This window comes from Bombina bombina, chromosome 2 (genome assembly GCF_027579735.1).
Source record: "Bombina bombina isolate aBomBom1 chromosome 2, aBomBom1.pri, whole genome shotgun sequence".
Taxonomy (NCBI): domain Eukaryota; kingdom Metazoa; phylum Chordata; class Amphibia; order Anura; family Bombinatoridae; genus Bombina; species Bombina bombina.
In genome coordinates this window covers 998,143,806-998,167,587 of record NC_069500.1, presented here as the reverse complement: position 1 = coordinate 998,167,587, position 23,782 = coordinate 998,143,806, and the positions used below count along the sequence as shown (strand labels likewise).

Sequence of the window (23,782 nt, the reverse complement as noted above, 5' to 3'; positions counted from 1 at the left end):
GTAAACGATACACAAGGACACGTGAACTGGTCAGCTGATGCCGACGCACGTTTCACCCTCTCGTCTATTGGTAAGGCGGGGCTTCGTCAGAGCGTATGATACAGATTGAAAGTATCCCTTTTTATAGTATTACATATGTAGCGCCCCTATGGACAGGTGAATAATTGCATTTCTTTCATAGGAAAGGACAACATAAAGTGCTACAAAAACTTTGTAACAATAGATTATATAATTGGTAACATAGCATATTCTTAAAAATTACAACAAAACTATTTACATTTTAAGGGCTGAAAGACCAAAATAGTGAATGGCCTACGCATAAGGATATCTAGATATTCTAATCATCAGTTTTGATGCTCAATTTTTGAAAGACAAATTTATCAGAGAAAAATAATACTTTAGAGGAAGCAAGCAGGCCATATCAAGTTTGTCATTGAGCCCATATGGCAACTGGGGCTGTCCGACTGTGGCCCTCCACTTCTCGGTTGCTGGGAGAGGTTATCGCATCTCTCCTGAGCTTGCGGCATCCTGGGGGGTTCCTGCTGACGTTTATACCCTGTGCCCTGGGCGCAGGGATAGTCACATAAGACAACGTCCCGAACAAGTTTTCTAAGGCCGGCTCCAAAACAATTGTTTTCCCACAAGTTCCAGTGTCCTTAAGTTCCATGGCCACACTGCCTCTTTCTGTAACACTCTGTTTAGTACCGGCTGGCCCACCCACAAACAAAGCCAGTGCCGGTTTCCCAGCTGTATTCCCACCCCAGACCAGACGGGGAGGTTGCTCCTTGGTGGGGCAGGTAAAGCTCGGGTGCCCAAACATGTGGCACCAACTGTATACACTTTTATCCTCCTTGCCCAATGCAACGCCTGCCCTCAGTGAGAAATACTCCGGGACAAGAAAAGGGTAGAGACCCTGCCAAGCTACTGAGGGGAGAGTCCATCTGTCTCTTCTCCCGAGAAGGAGATCAACCGCTGGGGAGGGAGGTCTGCTACCTCCGCTCCATGGGAAACTGTGCTGCCGCTGGGGAGAGAGACCAACTGTCTCCTCTCCCAGAAAGGGATTCGGCCGCTGGAGAGAGATATTGATACCCGTCTCTCCCTGCACGGGCTTCTCTGTAAGGGGAGGGAGGATGACTACCTCCGCTCCTGATGGATGGATCTGCCGCTGGGGAGAGAGACTGACTGTCTCCTCTCCTGGCTCTGCCGCTGGGGAGAGAGACTGACTATCTCCTCTCCCGGGAAGGGGTTCTGTTTACAGGGAGGGAGGATGACTACCTCCACTCCCAGGGGATGGCTCTGCCACTGGGGAGAGAGACTGACTGTCTCCTCTCCCGGGAAGGGGTTCTGTTTACAGGGAGGGAGGACGACTACCTCCGCTCCCAGGGGATGGCTCTGCCGCTGGGGAGAGAGACCGACTGTCTCCTCTCCCAGGAAGGGGTTCTGTTTACAGGGAGGGAGGATTACTACCTCCACTCCCAGGGGATGGCTTTGCCGCTGGGGAGAGAGACTGACTGTCTCCTCACCCAGATCCTGGCTCTGCTGCTGGGGAGAGAGACTGACTGTCTCCTCTCCCGGGAAGGGGTTCTGTTTATGGGGAGGGAGGATGACTACCTCCGCTCCCAGGGGATGGCTCTGCCGCTGGGGAGAGAGACCGACTGTCTCCTCTCCAAGGAAGGGGTTCTGTTTACGGGGAGGGAGGATTACTACCTCCACTCCCAGGGGATGGCTTTGCCGCTGGGGAGAGAGACTGACTGTCTCCTCTATCAGCTCCTGGCTCTGCTGCTGGGGAGAGAGACCGACTGTCTCCTCTCCCGGGAAGGGGTTCTGTTTATGGGGAGGGAGGACGACTACCTCCGCTCCCAGGGGATGGCTCTGCTGCTGGGGAGAGAGACTGACTGTCTCCTCTCCCGGATCCTGGCTCTGCCGCTGGGGAGAGAGACTGACTGTCTCCTCTCCCGGGAAGGGGTTCTGTTTACGGGGTAGGAGGAAGACTACCTCCGCTCCCAGGGGATGGCTCTGCCACTGGGGAGAGAGACCGACTGTCTCCTCTCCCGGCTCCTGGCTCTGTCGCTGGGGAGAGAGGCCAACTGTCTCCTCTCCCAGGAAGGGGTTCTGTTTACTGGGAGGGAGGACAACTACCTCCGCTCCCAGGGGATGGCTCTGCCACTGGGGAGAGAGACTGACTGTCTCCTCTCCCGGATCCTGGCTCTGCCGCTGGGGAGAGAGACCGACTGTCTCCTCTCCTGGGAAGGGGCTCTGTTTACGGGGAGGGAGGACGACTACCTCCGCTCCCAGGGGATGGCTCTGCTGCTGGGGAGAGAGACTGACTGTCTCCTCTCCCGGCTTCTGGCTCTACTGCTGGGGAGAGAGACCGACTGTCTCCACTCCCGGGAAGGGGTTCTGCTGCTGGGGAGAGTTATTGACATCCATCTCTACCTGCAAGTGGTTCTCTGTAAGGGGAGGGAGGATGACTACCTCCGCTCTCAGTTTTCCTGGAGCCATTACAGGTGCTGGGCAGAGGCCGGCGGCTCTCTGCCCTGTTGTCAGCACTTCTGCTGGGGTGGCTCCCTTGTCCAAGTCTATAAGCTCAGAGCCAGACTGCTGATCAGGATCCAGCATCCCTGGTTCCCTTTCTCTTTGCTGCCACTCCTCCAAGGTCAAGCTCCATGAATCCCAGAGGGCTGCACCCCAGATCTGTATGCCCCTGGCACGCTGCTTAGCGAGATCCAGCAGCCTCTTGTATTCCTTGACCAGTGCCTCTTCCTGGTCAATTATAAAATCCAGATCGTCCAGCAGCCAGGTCTCCTCCAAGAGATCCAGCAGTTCCTCTTGGAGCCCAGAGATATCCTCCAGACCCTGGTCTGTCTCGCTCCCAAACTGTGGGTCCTCTGTCCTTTTTGTAAACAGCAATCCAGGGCCGCCGAAGCCAAAGCACTCTGTGGGGGATCCTTCCTCCAGTCATGGCTGCGCTTGCATAGCGAGCCATTGGAGGGCTCGATAGCCGTCCTCCACCCACATCTCTTGCTGGATCAGTCTATGTAGAACAGCTAGTCATTCCTTCTTTGGCTGTTCTCACAGGAAAGGCAGTCTCATGGTCCACTGAACCCGGAATCTCGTGTTATTCATTAGGGGGACCTTTCCATTTTCCTGCTCCTGTTGCAGAGCCTCCCACCAGAGGTCTCGAAGGGCAAGGTTCCTCCATGCCAGAATGTCCTGTTCCGAACAAAGATCATTTGTTCCGGTCAGCATCTTTTGTACTCTTCCTAGGAATTCTGCCTCCATATTTACCAGATACTGTGGTACGTCTCCTCTGTCAGCAGAAACTGTGTGAAAGAAGCAGATCCCACCGCTATCAGCCAATGTGATGGATACCCCCGGCTACCCCAACTGGGTAGCTTTGCCAAAAGGGGTCCTGCTTCCTCCCTGTCGACTGCAGCTATGTAGCTGGCAAGTGACCACAGCCTGTAGCCACCCCTGATGCCTGACAGCACCAGTACTCAGGGTCCCACCCTGTGGCAGACTCCAGCTACCCAGACTAGGTAGCTCTTCCAGCGTGTCCTTCCTCTGCCTGGAACAGGCTGCTATGTAGCTCAGGAAAGTGATTTTAGCTGGAGCCAACCCAAATAACTAGACAGACTAGCATTCAGGTTAAATAGGAACTGAGTTTATTGTAAAACATACACTCCTTTTATACACACAGCTCATCTTGATAACACAAAGGACAATCCCACAATTTTCCCGCAATTCCCGCCCCTCCAGACTGACCGGCGCCTCCATAGGAGCCACAGTCCCACATAATCTCAATACCTATGGGTGGCGGTTTCGGGGTGATTCCGGTGGAGCTGTGGCACTTCCAGGGTGTCATTTTAAAGCTTTCGGTCCCCAGATTTCACAGTCCAAAAATCAGCATGATTTGTTACTGGGGAGACCAGAGTTACAGTCCGTTGAAGTTATGGGGTTAGGGGTGTCCAAAACCCCCGGTTCCCAAAGGAGCTCCCCTCCAGCAATTTCCCCCACCCCTTGTACTCCCCAGGGGCTACTAATCCCCAAAAGAGCGGAGCTCTGGGGCACATGGTTGCTGGAGCAACCTGGGTTAAATTTAGCAGGTGTTCTGCTGTCCTGTGGCCGACCGGGAGTTCCAGAAGCCTGGCCAGCCTGAGAGGGATCAGGCGGATGTCCGTTGTGAGGCGGACGACCGGGAGTTCCAGGAGCCTGGCCAGCATAGGAGGGTTTTCCTAGTCATAAACCAACTCTTCTCTGAACACAAAAACAAGCCAAAAGAAAGCAAACAAACAGCTTCCAGAGATGGTGGTTGCTCTGAGGAGCCCAAAACCACTGAAAAACAACAGGGGTGAGGTTGTAGGGGTTGGGGGATAGCCTTAGCTGTCTGGTATCCATGACAAACAGTTTCTATGTAATCTTAGAAACTCTCCTCTAGGGATGCCCCTCTTAAGATGGGCCGGATGGTGGCTAGAAGCCAAGAGAAGACTGTTTGTTGCAGTCTGTTTTTGGTGATTTTCAGTCACCAATATGCCTCTCTCCAACCTTACTTTAACATCAAGAAAAGCAAGTTCTTCATTACTGTACTGTACTGTAGGGTGAGAGTGATTGTTTTTATTGTTTTGATTGAGAACTAAAGCAAAGTTTTTAAGACACTCAACTGTGCCTTCCCATAGCATGAAGATATCATCCACATATCGAAGCCATGTGTGGATGTTCTTCTCAAAAAGGGGATTTTGATATATATCACTCATTTCCCAAGAATCCAGGTGGAGACAGGCATAGGTGGGGACACAAGTAGCGCCCATCGCTGTCCCTCAATTGTTTATACAGCTTGCCATCAAACATAAAGATATTGTGTGTTAGAACAAAAGTTAATAGTTTGATAACAAAATCCGTATGTTTATGGAAGGACTGACCCCATGTCATTAGAAAGTGTTCACAGGCTTGTATACCAGCCTTGTGTGGAATGGACTAATATAGCCCTTCTACGTCCAAAGATACAAGGAGTGCTCCCTGTGGAATAGATAAACGATCTATTTTACACAAAAAATCAGACATATCAAGTACAAATGAGGGCATGGTATTAAGAAAAGGTCTAAGAAAAAAATCAATATAGTTCCCAAGGTTCTCAGTGAGGCTCCCTATGCCTGAAATAATAGGCCTCCCTGGGGGGTTGATTAAATTTTTATGGATTTTAGGGATACAATAAAAAACTGGCATCACTGGAAACTCTGGGTACATATATTTTAGTTCAGCAAGGCTGATGATGCCATCAATTTTTGCATCATTCAGCATTTTGAAGAGGGTAGATTGAAGAGAGGAGATTGGGCTATATGTGAGACATTGATACTGATCCTTATTGTCTTCTAACTTCAAGGATGTATTTATTCTCATCCCAGAGGACAAGGTTTCCTCCCTTGTCCGCTGGTTTTATGACCACCCTCTTGCATTCATCAGTTAATTCATAGCCTTTCTTTCAGCCTTAGACAAGTTATTGTTCACTATACCAAGGTTTTATAGTTTCTGAATGCCTTTCTCTACCTGTTTAACAAAAATATTAACTGCATGTACCATGGAAAGCTGAGGCATATATTTGGACTTGGGTATAAAGCTAGAAAATGCTTTTTCCTGAGGAATTCCTTCATCAGGAAACCTTGTCCTCTGGGATGAGAATAAATACATCCTTAAAGTTAGAAGACAATTACTTGATAAGGATCATTATCAGCATCTCACATATAGCCCCATCTCCTCTCTTCAAACTACCCTCTTCAAAATGCTGAATGATGCAAAAATTGATGGCATCATTAGTCTTGCTGAACTAAAATATATGTACCGAGAGTTTCCAGTGATGCCAGTTTTTTATTGTATCCCTAAAATCCATAAAAATGTAATAAATCCCCCAGGGAGGCTCATTATAGCAGGCATAGGGAACCTGACAGAACCTTGGGAACTATATTGATTTTTTTTCTTAGACCTATTCTTAATACCATGCCCTCATTTGTACTTGATACGTCTGATTTTTTGTGTAAAATAGATGGTTTATCTATTCCACAGGGAGCACTCCTTGTATCTTTGGATGTAGAAGGGCTATATTGGTCCATTCAAAACAAGGCTGGTATACAAGCCTGTGAGCACTTTCTAATGACAAGGGGTCAGTCCTTCCACAAACATACGGATTTTGTTATCAATCTATTAACTTTTGTTCTAACACACAATATATTTATGTTTGATGGCAAGCTGTATAAACAATTGAGAGGGACAGCGATAGGTGCTACTTGCACCCCAACCTATGCCTGTCTCCACCTTGATTCTTGGGAAATGAGTGATGTATATCAAAATCCCCTTTTTGAGAAGAACTTCCACATATGGCTTCGATATGTGGATGATATTTTCATGCTATGGGAAGGCACAGTTGAGTGTCTTAAAAACTTTGTTTCAGTTCTCAATCAAAACAATAAAAACATCACTCTCACCCTACAGTACAGTAAAGAAGAACTTGCTTTTCTTGATGTTAAAGTAAGGGTGGAGAGAGGCATATTGATGACTGAAAATCACCGAAAACAGACTGCAACAAACAGTCTTCTCTTGGCTTCTAGCCACCATCCGGCCCATCTTAAGAGGGGCATCCCTAGAGGACAGTTTCTAAGATTACATAGAAACTGTTCCTCTAGGGAAAAATATACTAAACATGCAGCTGAAATGGAGAAACATTTTTTAGAAAGAAGATACTTTGAAAGTGTGGTGAAGGGTGCTAAGAATGATGCAGGACATACTAATAGAGATAGCTTGCTCTTCCCCAAAGATAAGGTCCAGAATACACAGATTAGATTTATTACTCAATTGTCATTGGAGTGGCCTAAAAGATATACTCACCAGGAACTGGAATGTTCTTTTAAGCGATGAGAGTGTTGCCCGCGAACTGGGGGAATACCTAGGTTTAACTGCAAGGAGGGCACCCAGATTGCGAGACAGACTTGTAAGAAGCCAGTTCGTATCCCAACAAAAAGGGAATTATTGGCTTAGCCAAAAGAAACTTCTTGGAAATCACCCATGTGGCAAATGTGTCACATGTAAATATATGGTGAAAACCAAGGAATTTGGCACCAATACTGGAAAGGTCTTCAAACTAAAACATTTAGTTAACTGTAAAACTGAAGGGGTTGTTTACCTGCTTTCGTGTTCGTGTCTCACTTTTTACATAGGAAAAATTGAAAGAGCAATCAAAGATCATATCATTGAGCATCGTGATGACATAAAAAATAAAAACCAAAAGAGTAATGTGGTAAAACACTTTGAAAGATTCCATCTCTGTAATCCTGACTCTCTTAGGGTTATAGGCATAGACAGAGGCATAGACAATGACAGAGGGGGTGACAATGACAAGATACTCCTCAGGAAGGAATGTAGATGGATTTCTACTTTGGGTACCCAGTTGCCGTATGGGCTCAATGACAAACTTGATATGGCCTGCTTCCTCTAGAGTATTATTTCTCTCTGGTAAATTTGTCTTTCAAAAATTGAGCATCAAAACTGATGATTGGAATAGCGTAGGCCATTCTCTATTTTGGACTTTCAACCCTTAAATACTAATAGTTTTGTTGTAATTTTTAAGATTATAGTATTTGTACTATTTTATGTTGTCCTTTCCTATGAAAGAAATGCAATTATTCACCTGTCAGTAGGGACGCTACATATGTAATACTATAAAAAGGGATACTTACAATCTGTATCATACGCCCTAATGAAGCCCTGCCTTACCAATAGACGAGGGGGTGAAACGTGCGTCGGCATCAGCTGACTAGTTTACGTGTCCTTGTGTACCGTTTACAGCACTGCTTGAATACGGAGCGGTTTTTCTTCAGCACAAATTTGAATAAGCAGTGGTTTGTTTTGCAGTGATGGATGTCTGTGGTTGCAGCAGCCCTGGAAGGAAGGTGTAGTATATCGACATTACACACTGCTACAAGCTTCTGACACTTGGCCATCTACTAAGCACTAAGTCTGTAGTGCTTATGCTAATAGTGCTTATGCCAGTAAATTTGCTTTTTGGAGATGCCTGTCGAGGTGACATTTTGGAGCTTACATTTTACATCACAGGTTAAAGCAGAATGTTGTGTGCCTCATTGGCTGCTCTTTTCTTGCACGACTAATTGCATGGAACTTGCTTCATATGTCCACTGGACTTTGCTTATTAATAACGCTTGCTCTTCTATGTTAGAGCTCATTAACCATTTGTGCAACTTTGCTGTTCCTTTAACCACACAATCCAACTGCTTTGCATAGGGTGGATGGTCCAATAACTTATATTCCATAGTATACTACCTGTCCAGGCTATACCTCATATGCACTTTAAGGGGTCCTGTGTTCAGCTGGGTGTAGTTATTTGGATCACCATCCCATCATATATTTGTATTGACATTTCTCATGCTTTAATTATTTGTATGCCACATTCACAGTGTTACTCTAAGGTTGCATTATACTTTCATGCTTTCATCCTGCTTTAGAGAGTATTACTGATAACTTAGATCCCACTTCCGTATACCTGCCCAGGGCATACCTCCACATTCTCATGTTGGGGGTTCTTTGTGCAGCTGGGTGTAGTTATCTAGAATACATTTCTACGCGGTGTACGATATTCTACTGCAAGTGTTTGTGTATACAGGTACCTTGGTTCACCCTGACCGGTCAGGTTTATTGTTGTTTTTGTTTATATATAAATCTTGCATATCTTGCTATTTTAGCAAGCAATTTGTATATTTACATTAGTTTGGCCCACGCAATAAGATTCAATATACTGTTGTACATCCTTCTTTGTGGGAGATGCAGTGTCTAACATACAATTGCTATACTAATAAAATGTTACAATGTTTACTTTAACTATGGAGCTGTGTTTTCTTGTTTCAAAAGAGTGCTGTAATCCCTGTCTTTCATGAAACATGTATTTTCTTGTTTCTTTCTCTCTCAAGTAATCCTTGATAGATATATATAAAATATGAAAAATAATAAGTAGAATATACTTATTACTTAAAGAGCGAGGGTGCTTTCTGTTAGGGATGCGCATACGTGCAACCTTGATTCAGCTCTCCGTTATAATGACTGTATCCCTTTGTTCTGGCATTGCGATTCACTTATTGTATAGTGAGCAGCTGCACTATGATAGCGAGATCATTAATACCCCTCAGTCTTTAACGAGTAACATTGTTATTAAAAAGAAAAAGGCAAACATAAATAAGTGCATAATGATTTATTTGGCACATGCAGCACTTCTTTATATGTGTTCATTACTATGGCAGCACTGATTTCACGCAACATTTATGCCCATTCCTTTAAATAATTTTCTTTTAAATAAAATCACATACTTTATATTTGATAAATATATATTTTATATGTTTTTATTTTATATTATATACAACATGTATATGTCTTTCACTATATAAACAGTGGGTCACTATGCCAACAGCTTTGTGATCCACAATTTATAATGCAGATGAAATGATATACTATGCGCATGCGTATGCTAAAGTGTGAGCATGCTCGGGAAAAAAGGGCTGCTAGAGAAAATAAAAAGTATGGATTCTGTGGGAGAGGAACCTGATGGGACCAAGGGTGTCATTTTCTTTAAAGCATTAGAGCACGTTTTATCATGCCAGAGTAAGTTAATTAGGAGTTACAGAACATGGCCCGTAAAGCAAATGAGTTTGACACCCCTGATATATATATATATATATATATATATATATATATATATATATAGATATATATATATTTTTTTTTTTTGTTTGTTTGTTTCTTTTATTTTTATGCATTTTATTTTAATTTATAAAGTTTTATTTTTTATAATATTATTTTAATAAAAAAAAATTGTGTCCCCCCCTAATTTGTATTTTCTGTTCTTGGTGGTACAAGGGTTAAACAAAAGTGTCAAAATACCTGTAGATAAATACACTGGGGTGTCTAAATTCAACAAATATAATCGCTATTTAGCTTACAGTGGAAGCTAATGTTGGGGTTAAACCATTAATTCCATTTTTGTAGTATTTGGTCTATATTCATGGGCATAGGATCTGCGGGGCACACAGTGGGCGCATCCCCCCAGAAATTCATGTCGGGGGGCAGATAAGGCAAAAATCCCCCCCCAGTTTCTGTGGTTAATGCTTTTAGGAACAGTTTTTAATGTGTGCTAACTAAACCCCTTGTGCATACATTTTCACACATAGAACATGTGTTTGCTCTCAAACAATGTTTTATTGTTAATGGACTACTGCTCCCGGTATTCACTGTGAAAATTCAGAAGTGCCCTACTGGTAAAGCCACTTCTGGGAGGACCTCTTCCTCCTCCACTGTGGTATCAAAGCTGCAACCTCAAAGCCCAGTAGCTTTACCTGTAAGTCCCTCAGTGACTATGAAACACTCCATCTTCCTTCTCTTCTCTGGCCGGCTTGCATGCTAGTGTTTCTAGCAAGTGATCTGCGGATTCTTTCTGCCCATAATCAGGTGCCTGGGTTTGCCCACTGGACATTGCCCACAACTCATTTAAGTCTTGTCATATTTGCCCCAACCCTTCCCTACCTATCTTATTAACCCGTTGTTTATACTTTAGAGGTTTGCTGTTTTGCAGGCCACTTGTGAAAGCATCTTAGATAGCTTGTTGCATTTAAAACTAGTTACTATATTACAGTACATGAAGGTTAACACCCAATACTGTATTGCTAGTGATCTTTTTCCTTGCTCACCGTAATGACAATTTGTCATGGTGATTGAAAGTTTGGAGATTTGCCAATAAAGCAAACATAATGTAGAAACATTTTGACTCGCAATAATAGCGCTACATCACAGGTATTATTTCTGGTGTTAAAGGGATACTAAACACAATTTTTTTCTTTCATGATTGGGATAGAGCATGCAACTTTCTAATATACTCCTATTATCAATATTTCTTAATTATCTTGGTATCTTTATTTAAAAAAGCAAGAATCTAAGCTAAGGAGCGGGCCCTTTTTTTATTCAGCACCCTGGATAGTGCTTGCTGATTGGTGGCTACATTTAGCCTCTGATCAGCAAGCTCAACCCAGATGCTGAACCAAAAATGGACTGGCTCCTAAGCTTACATTCTTGCTTTTCAAATAAAGATAGCAAGAGAACAAGACAATTTGATAATAGGAGTAAATTAAAAGTTAGTTAAAATTGCATGCTCTATCTGAATCATGAAAGAAAAAAAAATTGGGTTTAGCATCCCTTTAATTAAGGGATTAAGCCATGACAATTTTATATTATGGCATGTGGTACTAATTTTACTACCAGATTTTTTTGGGGTTCCTATGCCTGCAGCTGTAATACCAAGTCATAGGAAATACATTATGGGACAAACAATTTTACAGTTTACTGTCCCTTTAATGTTTGTGGAGGCAAGTCCCTTTCAGCAAATACAGCTGTGGGGTTGTCTCAATCTGCCGGTGACCATTAATGCAGCAGTGTCAATTGTCTGAAAATATGAAATTGCTACTTGTATAACTTTAAATAGCTTGTATACATCATTTTAAAGGGACAGTAAAATCAAAATTAAAGGGACATTCCAGTCAAAATTGAAATGCTCATAGATAAATTACACCTTTGAATAGAAATATATTTGCCATATACATGTATTGACAAAATTGCTGCTAATAAAAGTTATCACCGTTCTAGTGTTAGCATTTTCCTCTGCACGTGCATGTGAAACATAGCTAGATATTCTCAGTGCTCCAGCATTTTAAATACTGCAGCTACTCAGAGCACCAGCGGTGCTTGTATCATGCCAGAAATTAACAAATTGAGTCATTACCAGATGCTACAAGTACCTTAGGCTCTCTGAGCAAACGCTGTGTACAAGATGCGGATGCACAGTGCATACTTAAATACACGTTTAGCTTTTATTAGAAACATTTTTGCTAATACATGTATATTACAAAAATAATTATATTTAAAGTTGAAATGCATCCATGTGGATTCCAATTTTGCTTGTAATCTCCCTTTAAACTTTTATAATTCAGATACAGCATTCTTTTTTAAACCTCTTTTTCAATTAAATTTTATCAACAAATTTGCTTTGATCTCTTGGTATCTTTTTTTTATAAAAGTAAACCTAGATGGCCTAATGGAACTTCAAGAGAGTGATCGTGTTTTTAGCAGTCTAACTCTAGAGTATCAGTGTTTGCAACTTGTTATAACATTGCTACAAACATTGTTGCAAATACTGCTGCAATAGGGTGCTAAAGACATTTGCACTCTCCTGAGGTCAACAAAGGATACCAAGTGAATGAATCAAAATTTGATAATATAAGTAAATTGGAAAGTTGTTTAAAATGACATGCTCTGTGAAACCCATGAAAGTTTCATTTTGACTTTACTGTTTCTTTTAATGCAAAATAATTTGAAGAACTGGTGTTGTTTCATATACACAATCAAACATTTGTGTCCGTGCATGACAAAGCCACAGAGTAATAAATGTTTTCTGGGATAAAATATGAATTACATTAAATGACTATTTTTTTCTATATTGGCTAGTGCTGAGATACTGAGCTACAACATCACCCTCGACATGACACAATATTTGGACGAAGAGGAAGATTATTTGCCATGGAATAGAGTGTCTGCATCTTTGGCTTACTTAATTGATATGCTGGAAAATGATGACACCATTTATCCAAAATTCCAGGTGAAAATATATTGATATTATCTCTGTAGAATGAAAAAGCTATAAAAAATATTAAGCGGCATAATGTACTTTATATTGCTTATTTATAAACCCATGGGATATTGTTCATTTTTAATAGTATTATTTTGTATTATTAACATAACACCATGAGCTAACTAGCCAGAATAATGCATTTCAGTCAACTATTATCCAGAATAATATGCAGATGTATTTTTAAAATATATTAGTTATTTAAAGGGTCACTCAAGTCAAAATAAACTTTTATGATTCAAATAGAACATGCAGTTTTAAGACACTTTTTCAATTTACTTCCATTATCGAATTTTGCACAGTCTTTTTATGTTCACACTTTCTGGGGAACAAGACCCTACTGACCATGTGCACAAGCTCATAGGGTATACATATACTAGTCTGTAATTGGCTGATGTCTGTCACATGATACAGGGGGCCAGAAAATGTGAGGAAAAAAAATCTGCTTATTTGAAATTCAGAGTAAGGGGTCGATTTATGTCAGCTGCGGTCACATTACCGGCTTTACTTCATAACTTTTCTGAGGAAAAAGTTGTTTTTCTCCATTTCTGTGTGATCCATTCCGGTCTTAATTGGTAGCGGTAAGGCACCTCAGTAATTGAGGTGTGGGGTTGCCTGAGGGGTATTTTAGAAGTTTATTTGACGTTTATTAAATGTTTTCTTCTTAACTTTTGTCATGTAATTTTAGCTGGGGATCGATCCTAATTTGGGATAAAATTTAAGGTGTATTTTTTCCTTGGCTTATTTTAATTGAATGTTAAAATCTTTTAAACTTATCTTTACAAGTTTATTTACTGTTTCACAACATGTCTGATATCGAGCAAGAGCCTGCTCTCATGAATTCATGCTTATTATGTTTAGATGCACAAATTGCAGCTCCTATGCAATTTTAGAGAAAGAGATGGAGAGGGCGCCACATAGCGTAATATTGTTTCAAAAGAAATTATACAAAAAGCAGAGAGGTAATGCGCTTACCAATAACTGTGGTACTGTGCTGTGACCAGTACAATCTCGCCTGCTAGCACTTCAATCAGTGGCTAGTACACTGTCAGATAAGATCCTTCCTGGGACTTTTTCTTTGAATTGGGAATTTTGTTGTGAGCGTATCTTAGTTCAGCAACTTCGATATATTGCTCAATTAGGTTTTGTTTAAAAAGAGATGTACAACTTCCAAGGTTTAAAAGAATTAAAAAGGCTTTATTATAACGCGTTTCTCAACCTCCAAGGGTCGTTTCTTCAGATACCAAAGCGAATAAAATATGTTACAAATTTTGACATTTTATACACATTTGTATAATTAAAAAGGAAGTTGTCACAAAAGTTTTAAACCAATGGAATACATTAATGTATTCCATTGGTTTAAAACTTTTGTGACAACTTCCTTTTTAATTATACAAATGTGTATAAAATGTCCTAACCCGCAGGGCGTTATGGTTGAAACCCGGTTTGGCAGAAATTATCTCTGATATTACGGGTGGAAAAGAGTCTTTTCTACCTCAATATAAGAAGAATAGGCCTAAAGAACGTCAGGGTAATTTTCATTCCTTTCGTAACTTCAGAGGAAAGTTTTCCCCTTCTTCTTCCAAGCAGGAACAATCTTCTTGGAAACTCAATCAGTCTTGGAACAAGGGGAAACAATCAAAGAAAGCCGCAGCTGATTCCAAATCGGCATAAAGGGTTTGCCCCCAATCCGGGATCGGATCAGGTGAGGGGCAGACTTTCTCAGTTCTCTCATGCCTGGATATGAGATGTCCCAGATCCATGGACTATGAACATAGTATCCCACGGTTACAAATTGGAATTCAAGACCTTTCCTCCCAGAGGCCTCCCAGAGGCAGATTCCATCTGATCTCTCAAGATTACCTGCAGACCAGATAAAGAGAGAGGCGTTCTTGAAATGTATACAACATCTTTCCTCCCTGGGAGTGATAGTTCCAGTTCCAGTGCAGGAACAGGGTCTCGGGTTCATCTCCAACCTATTTGTGGTTCCCAAAAAAGAGGGAACTTTCAGTCCCATTCTAGACTTGAAGTGTCTAAACAAGTTTCTCAAAGTTCCATCCTTCAAGATGGAGACTATACGCTCCATTCTTCCTTTAGTACAAGAGGGCCAGTTCATGACAACCATAGACCTAAAGGATGCGTATCTTCATGTTCCTATTCACAGGGACTCTCACATATTCATGAGATTTGCCTTTCTGGACAAATATTTCCAGTTCATGGCCCTTCCATTTTATCCAAGTGTTTTTTTTTTTCAAATGGCAATAACAGTTTTAAAGGGCCTTTTAACCTTTTCCGCTAAGTAGAAGTAGCTGAAAACTTAAGCATGCATCAAGTTTGAAATTGTTATTGGGCTCAGTGCAAACCAAGAATGATTTATCTTTTTTTTATCTCCCCCAATCTGAGATTTTTTTAAACTGCTGGATGGTGTTAAATTTTCAGTAGCAATTTTAACAGTTATTCAACAGCAGTGTAAACTCAGCAGTACTGTAAAAAAGATATCTGTTGAAAAAATAAAAAATGATTTCAAAATAGATAAATTTATTTTAAATCTTCATAAAAACAGCAACACAAAGGCGCCACATGGCCTAGTACAATCACAAAATAATATAGATGAGTCAAATAAAACTCACATGTGGGGCACCTTGTGCTAATAACCCAAACTGGAGCTCCACAGTTTTCCAGCTAACTGTAGCCCAGTGTAACAGGATCAAGGGGCAATGTAGAAATGAAATTACAAAACCACATGGCACAGCACAGCAAAGCAATAAAGAGGTATAAAAAAGGTATGGATGCCCTCACAATCACAGTGCATCAAACAGGTGTGAGGTGCTCAAACTGAGACTTCACAGCCTCCCAGCTGACTGCTCACTCAGGTGGTTGAGGAATCCAAGCAGGAAGCAACCCAAATGTCAAAGGGATCCAATTACAGTAGATGCCAGTGTGATAACAAACAATATTTGTTTAATCTACAGTGACATGATTCTCAGCCTACCAAGGGCTGTTTGATCAGGCTTTTAAATAAATCTTACAAACACACTTGCGATGTAGGTTTATATAGCAAGTGTGTTGGCAAATTTGATGATAAAAGTAATTTGGAGAGTTGTTTAAAATCCCATGCCCTATTGGAATTGTAGAAGTTTAATTTTAACTAGTCTGTCCTTTTTAAAGGAATATTCTAGTCAAAATTAAACTTTCATGATTCAGATAGAGAAAGCAATTTTAACCACCTTTCAACTTTACTCCTAATATAATTTTTTCTTCGTTCTCTTAGTATCTTTATTTGAAAAAGAATGTAGACATAGGAGCTAGCCAATCTTTGGTTTAGCGCCTGGGTAGCACTTTCTGATTGGTGTCTAAATGTAGCCACCAGTCAGCAAGTGCTACCCAGGTCTGAACCAAAAATGGGCTGGCTCCTAAGCTTACATTCAAATAAAGATACCAAGAGAACGAAGAAAAAATGATAATAGGAGTAAATGAGAAAGTTGCTTAAATTGCATGCTCTATCTGAAGCTTCACGTTTAATTTAATTAATTTTGACTAGACTAAAAAAATAAAATAAAAAAGTACTGTTAAATTTAAGAAGATGTTAATTGTGTGCTTATTAATATTTTAGGAATATTTTCGCAAAAAAGTCAAGCCAATTTCTGACAAGCTAGGATGGGAAGACACTGGCACTGATATTGAAAAGTAAGTATATAGTAAATATCACCTATAATCATTTTATTTTGAATAGTTCTTAAAGTTGATTGTAATTTTTACTTAGACTTCTACGTACGGTGGTCCTGCAAATATCCTGCAGAATGGGAGATCAGGAAGCTTTAGGTAACGCAACGGAAAAGTTTCAGCAATGGACAAGCGGAAATTTAAAAAGGTAATTTTATAAGCTTCTGTAAAATAACAACACTAGGCCTGTTTATAACTTGTAATTTATTTCTGCAGGTAACATATTAGCCTAGATTACAAGTGGAGCGTTAACATAACTTAAGCGCTACTATTTTTGCACTCATAATGCAACTCCAAAGTCATTTTTTAGCGCTCAAGCAATAATCTAGTGTGCACTAACATCTGTATGTAGGATTGCGCGAGTGAGCTAAATCCCTCACACAATACTTCTATGGGGGGGTGCAGTAATGTTGGATCACTTGAGCACTAAGCCGTAGTTCTGTGCTACTATTACTAGCTCCAGGGCTAAAAAGCGCTAAATTGTACAATGGTATAACTGGTTATTAGAGTGCTGTGAGTGTTCTAATAGCACTCCCCATGCTACTCATTATAGGTATATGGCCTGCTAAAAAGGTTTTGGCCATGTTAAGATGCTTTGGTTAAAATATTTAGCCATCCACTTGTTATAGCAGATTGTGTGTCATTCTTTGCACAAGACTGGGCAAATATAATGCACCCTGTGGTATTGATTGTGCTCCACTTGTAAACTAGCCCATAGTCTTTGTAGAAGTAGCATAGAAAAATATATGTTCTATGTTAGCACTGTTAAATACCTTTATTTATTTATAATAACCCATATACATATTACATGTTTAGCATTCCAGTGAATCTGAGACAGCTGGTGTATCGGTATGGAATGAAGCAATCTGGTGAAGAGAAAGCGTGGGACTTCATGTTTCAGAAATATCTAGAAACTCCATTAGCCCAAGAGAAAGAAAAACTTCTGCAAGGCATGGCTGCAGTGGAAAACATTCCAATTATAGACAAGTAGGAACACTTTTTAGCACTCCTAATATCAGTACACTTTCCACTGTGAGTTTAATTGGCTTTATATCTAATAAACTATTATTAGCAGTAGTACTATAATTACTATTATGTAAACATTTTGCCAGTGCTATGACATTAGAGGCATGATAACAGCATACTACAGTATTTACAAATGAATGATAAAAGGTTAGAGGGCCCTGGGTGTGAGATTTGCTATCAGACCTACTCCATCTTTATGCAAAGTGAACGAGTGGGCTTCTGAGTTTGTGCAATAAAGGGGGCACAAGGGGAACATTGGAAAAAAGGAGGGATCTGAGGTGACAAATCATAGTGTAGCCTGAACAAGTGCATTTTCAGGGAACACTTAAAGGGACATTTTTTATTTTTTTTTTACAATTTGAGAAATGAAGGTACACAATGAAGATTTCCCAAACTTAGCCCTGTTACAGATTTGTCCCTGACTGGCCTCAGTAGGGCAGGGGTAATCGGATAAAGAAATATGAAACAATGCAAGCATTGCTAAAAAAAAATGACAGTTGTTCGCCTTTCCTTCTCCAGTAACCAGTATGGATTGGCACCTCCAAATAAAGCAAGTGATATGTGGAATTGGGCTATTGAAAACAACTGCAGCAAACAAGGTGTTCACATTCATATCGTATATTTTAAAAAGACAGTAAAGTCAAAATGTAACTTAAAGGGACATAATACCCATATGCTAAAGCACTTCAAAGTGATGCAGAATTACTGTAAAAAGCAGATAAGAAAATATCACCTGAATATCTATAAGTAAAAAAATATATTTTAGCTCAAAATTTCTACACCTTACAAGAGTAAGTGCTGTGTTAACAGTTATACTTCAGCTGCTGTCCAGCTGCAAGTTAGAGAAAAAATAAAAATTAGCCAATCAGCATTAGCTGTGATCTCATGAGATTTCACTGAAATCTTGTAGGATTTCAGAGTAAACTTCCTTAAACTGAATAGGTAAATAACATAACTGTACCTGCAGATGCCAGAGGCACGCTCCCTTGCAAGTCCTAAAAATGGAATGGATAAAACATGACATTTTAAATAACTTTCCAATTTACTTCTATAATCAATTTTTCCTTTGTTCTCTTGGTATCCTTTTCTAAAGAGCAATCCTAGGTGAGCTCAGAAGCCTGCATGTGTCTAGCCATCTGCAGCAGTATTTGCAATATTGTTTATAGCAATGTTATACATAGTTGCAAACATTTCTGCCATAGACTGCTAAAGACATGCACACTCCTAAACTCCTATCAGCCTACCTTGCTTTACTCTTTAATAAAGGATACCAAGAGAGGAAAGCAAATTTGACAAAAGAAATACATTGGAAAGTTGTTAAAACTGCATGTTCTATCTGAATCATTGTTTAATTTTGTTCTTTTAATTGATTTCAAGACTGCAGCAAAATCTTAATAAGGTATATATCAACACAAAAGCACCTTCAAAACATCACAGAGCAAACATGTTAAAACAGGGGGAAAAAACATCTTTGATTAAAAAGAAAACATAGAAAAACAGACAACCTTGTCAGTTTTGAAACAGACAAAACTGTGGGACAAGAAACTTTCAGAATAGTGTAGGTGAAAAATCCTGACCACACCGAACACTGCGTGTATAAGTTAGTGTCTGATTAAGAAGGTGAAAATGATTCATTGTACATTTTTGTTTTTTAATTACTAGGTATCTCAAATACCTTTACAACACAAGCCTCATCAAAAGCCAAGATGCCCTGAATGTGATCTATTATATATCTACATACAGCAAGTATGGAAAACAGATGGCTTGGGACTGGGTACGGATTAATTGGGATTATTTAGTAAACAGGTAATTATTATTTTTTCTTTGCCTCATATGTATATTAACTTTTAAAGAAAGCTTTTAGCAAAGAATAAATGTAAATAAAACTATTTAAAACATTTTTTATAATAATTTTCCTATTTTCTTAATCTGTACTCAGGGTACAGTGTTTAATGTCACGCATATTTAAAGGAACAGTCTACTCCAAAAAATGTAATTGTTTAAAAAGATAGATATTCCCTTTATTACCGAGAGAGAGAGAGAGAGAGAGAGAGAGAGAGAACAAACTAATGCAAGCTCTATTAATTGACATCCTGCTGTGTGACTAACATATCCTCTAGTCATATGCTGTTTAAAGGGCATTTAAAGGGACTTTTGCATTAAACAAACAAAATGTTTATTATAAAGAAAATATTTCAAAATGTATTTTTCTTTTGTTTATTGAAAAACTCAAAATGTTTTCTTGTGGTTCTTGTAGATGCCTGTGCATTTCCACCAGAAAAGCAGGGGCAGCTGTCCATATCAGCCACTGTGCATTAGTGGGAAGTAGAAAACTAATACTGCAACATACATTTTAATTTAAACAAATATTATTTAGCATTTGCCAGGCAAACAAATAAATAAAAATATGTATGATCAGTGGCAGTTTAACAGGGTGCAAAGCCACCACAAATAAATAAAAATATGTGTGATCAGTGGCAGTTTAACAGGGTGCAAAGCCACCACAAATAAATAAAAATATGTGTGATCAGTGGCAGTTTAACAGGGTGCAAAGCCACCACAAATAAATAAAAATATGTGTGATCAGTGGCAGTTTAACAGGGTGCAAAGCCACCACAAATAAATAAAAATATGTGTGATCAGTGGCAGTTTAACAGGGTGCAAAGCCACCACAATCTTTTAGGAAATACCACTGTTGTGCTGAGGAGGAGAGAATAGCCCCTCCCCACTGCTGGTTCTCTCCGCCTAACCAAGCTACCTAGCTACAAACCCCAACTTCACAGTAATGCCTGGACTTCCCAACTCCACCCATGGAACAATTCCACCCACTTGTTTCAATTGCTGGAACCACCACTGTGCATGGTTATAAAATGTTTGAGACCAGTGTCTCTTTAAATAATGTCCTGCTGTCCATAATTACCAGTCAGATGAAATCTTACTGGCTGGTCAGTAATTTTAACTCCAAGGTAGGTAAAACAGAATAATTGAAATATAATATGAAACTAGAATGGGAGTGTTGGCTTCAGACATCAATACAATAGAATAAATCCCAAAGCTATGGGGGGAAAAAAATCTATAATAATAATAACTACTATTTATATAGAGCCTTTCTCCCAGTGGGACTCAAAGTGCTTAATCAGTGCTCGCTCTCGGAAATTAATTAAATTGACAGCTGAATAGTAATAGTTGTTATTATTACCCAATTTAATAGTGCTCATTTTATTGACCTCGGAAGGATGAAGGGCTGAGTCATCCCTGACGGGATTTGAACCTGTGACCTTGGATCTTTTTAAACAAGGATTTTTTTTTTGTAGTCAGGGCATTTTTGTACCAACTGAGCTACCCATCTAGATTTTAATTTTTTAATTTTTTTGGGAACTAAATAAATCAAGGCTAACACCTTTACAGTACTTTAAAAAAGGCAGATGATTTAGGACTTCAACCAACATCTGGCAAATAAAAAAAAAATGGTTTGGACACTAACAGTGAAACAGATGAACTCTGGTTGACTTTTGCTTGTTTAAGACACTATCTGATGTTCATCAAAGTTCCCTAAAGACAAGCAGTGTGTTCTGCTCTTTGAAGTCAAGTAGAACATATATAGTAGTGAGATAGATAAAGCTTACTTCATGTTGCTTTCTGATTAAAACAAATAAGACACTATGGATCTAATTTTATATTAAAGGGACAGTCTACACCATAATTGTTATTGTTTTAAAAGATAGATAATCAATTACCTATTCCCCAGTTTTGCATAATCAACACAGTTATATTAATACACTTTTTTACCTCTGTGATTATCTTGTGTCTAAGCATCTTTTGACAGCCCCCTGATCACATGACATTTTATTTATTATCTATTGACTTGCATTTTAGCCAATTAGTGCTGTGTAGTGCTGACTCTTAAATAGCCCAACGGGCATGAGCACAATGTTATTTATATGGCCCACATGAACTAGCAGTCTCCTGTTGTGAAAAGCATATAAAAAAGCATGTGATAAGAGACTGTCTGTTTGTAGTGGCGTAGAAACAGACAGAAATTTAGAGGTTTAAATGTTTATTAATCTATTAATATAACAAAGTTGGTTGTGCAAAGCTAACAATTCTGGTGTTGACTGTCCCTTTAAGTATTTTTATTCTACACCAATTCTTAGCACTTGTATAGAATGGGATGTAGCCCAATAAATTATTCATCTTCCCTGTGATGCCTAGTGACCTGGAACTACATTTAGGTCAGTAATTAAAACTTTGAAACTTTGTTTCATAGTTAATCAAATTGCGGTAGAAACTGTGAATGACCTCATTTTGTTTTAGACGTATGGTAGGTTTGCTAGGTGTCCAGTATTCTATTGGACTGTCCAGCTGTCTCGTAAATCTTCACAAAAGTACTTGACACCTAAAAGTCCAGTTTGTTTTAAAGTCCCTGAGTTTTAAAAGTAAAAGGCCTTCTGTGCCTCAAGGTATTACAAATATGGAGCAGATAGAAGTGTTAAAGGGCCAGTCTAGTTGATTATTTTTATATTGTTTAAAAAGATAGATAACACCTACCCATTCCTCAGTTTTGTACAACCAAGATTGTTATATTAGTATATAACCTCTAAATTTGTGCCTGTTTCTAAGCCCATGCAAGCTGCCTCTTAGCTCAGTGCAATTTTAGTTTAATTAGCCAGACAGTGCTAGTTCATGTGTGCCATATAGATAACATTGTGCTCACACCTACAGTTATGCATGAACCAGCACTAATTGGCTAAAATACAAGTTTGTAAAAAGCACTGAGATAACAGGCAGTCTGTAGAAGCTTAGATACAAGGTAAACAGAGGTAAAAAAAAAATATCTTAAAGTAACAGTGTTGGTTATGCAAAACTGGGTAATGGGTAATAAAGGGATTATCTTTATTTTTAAACAATTTCCAAGTAGACTGTCTTTTAAATGTAAAAGGCCTCCTATGCAGCACTAGATTCTATAAAGTTATGGGTGCTACCATGCAAAGATTTTTTTATTTAGCTAAATAATTAAACATTTATATTGCAAGCTCATACAGGGAGTGCAGAATTATTAGGCAAGTTGTATTTTTGAGGATTAATTTTATTATTGAACAACAACCATGTTCTCAATGAACCCAAAAAACTCATTAATATCAAAGCTGAATAGTTTTGGAAGTAGTTTTTAGTTTGTTTTTAGTTATAGCTATTTTAGGGGGATGTCTGTGTGTGCAGGTGACTATTACTGTGCATAATTATTAGGCAACTTAACAAAAAACAAATATATACCCATTTCAATTATTTATTTTTACCAGTGAAACCAATATAACATCTCAACATTCACAAATATACATTTCTGACATTCAAAAACAAAACAAAAACAAATCAGTGACCAATATAGCCACCTTTCTTTGCAAGGACACTCAAAAGCCTGCCATCCATGGATTCTGTCAGTGTTTTGATCTGTTCACCATCAACATTGCGTGCAGCAGCAACCACAGCCTCCCAGACACTGTTCAGAGAAGTGTACTGTTTTCCCTCCTTGTAAATCTCACATTTGATGATGGACCACAGGTTCTCAATGGGGTTCAGATCAGGTGAACAAGGAGGCCATGTCATTAGATTTTCTTCTTTTATACCCTTTCTTATCAGCCACGCTGTGGAGTACTTGGACGCGTGTGATGGAGCATTGTCCTGCATGAAAATCAGGTTTTTCTTGAAGGATGCAGACTTCTTCCTGTACCACTGCTTGAAGAAGGTGTCTTCCAGAAACTGGCAGTAGGACTGGGAGTTGAGCTTGACTCCATCCTCAACCCGAAAAGGCCCCACAAGCTCATCTTTGATGATACCAGCCCAAACCAGTACTCCACCTCCACCTTGCTGGCGTCTGAGTCGGACTGGAGCTCTCTGCCCTTTACTAATCCAGCCACGGGCCCATCCATCTGGCCCATCAAGACTCACTCTCATTTCATCAGTCCATAAAACCTTAGAAAAATCAGTCTTGAGATATTTCTTGGCCCAGTCTTGACGTTTCAGCTTGTGTGTTTTGTTCAGTGGTGGTCGTCTTTCAGCCTTTCTTACCTTGGCCATGTCTCTGAGTATAGCACACCTTGTGCTTTTGGGCACTCCAGTGATGTTGCAGCTCTGAAATATGGCCAAACTGGTGGCAAGTGGCATCTTGGCAGCTGCACGCTTGACTTTTCTCAGTTCATGGGCAGTTATTTTGTGCCTTGGTTTTTCCACACGCTTCTTGCGACCCTGTTGACTATTTTGAATGAAACGCTTGATTGTTCGATGATCACGCTTCAGAAGCTTTGCAATTTTAAG

General features: G+C 39.8%; 1 protein-coding gene across 1 annotated transcript in view; it reads left to right on the top strand.

The window, feature by feature from the left end:
- ENPEP (glutamyl aminopeptidase) overlaps positions 1-23,782 on the top strand; it is a 123,773-nt gene that overhangs the window by 96,089 nt on the left and 3,902 nt on the right. Inside the window, exons 14-18 of the mRNA XM_053703539.1 lie at positions 12,544-12,694; positions 16,338-16,411; positions 16,488-16,595; positions 17,264-17,434; positions 19,136-19,279. Of these exons, the coding sequence (XP_053559514.1) occupies positions 12,544-12,694; positions 16,338-16,411; positions 16,488-16,595; positions 17,264-17,434; positions 19,136-19,279 (648 nt within the window). The remainder of the gene's footprint in view (positions 1-12,543; positions 12,695-16,337; positions 16,412-16,487; positions 16,596-17,263; positions 17,435-19,135; positions 19,280-23,782) is intronic.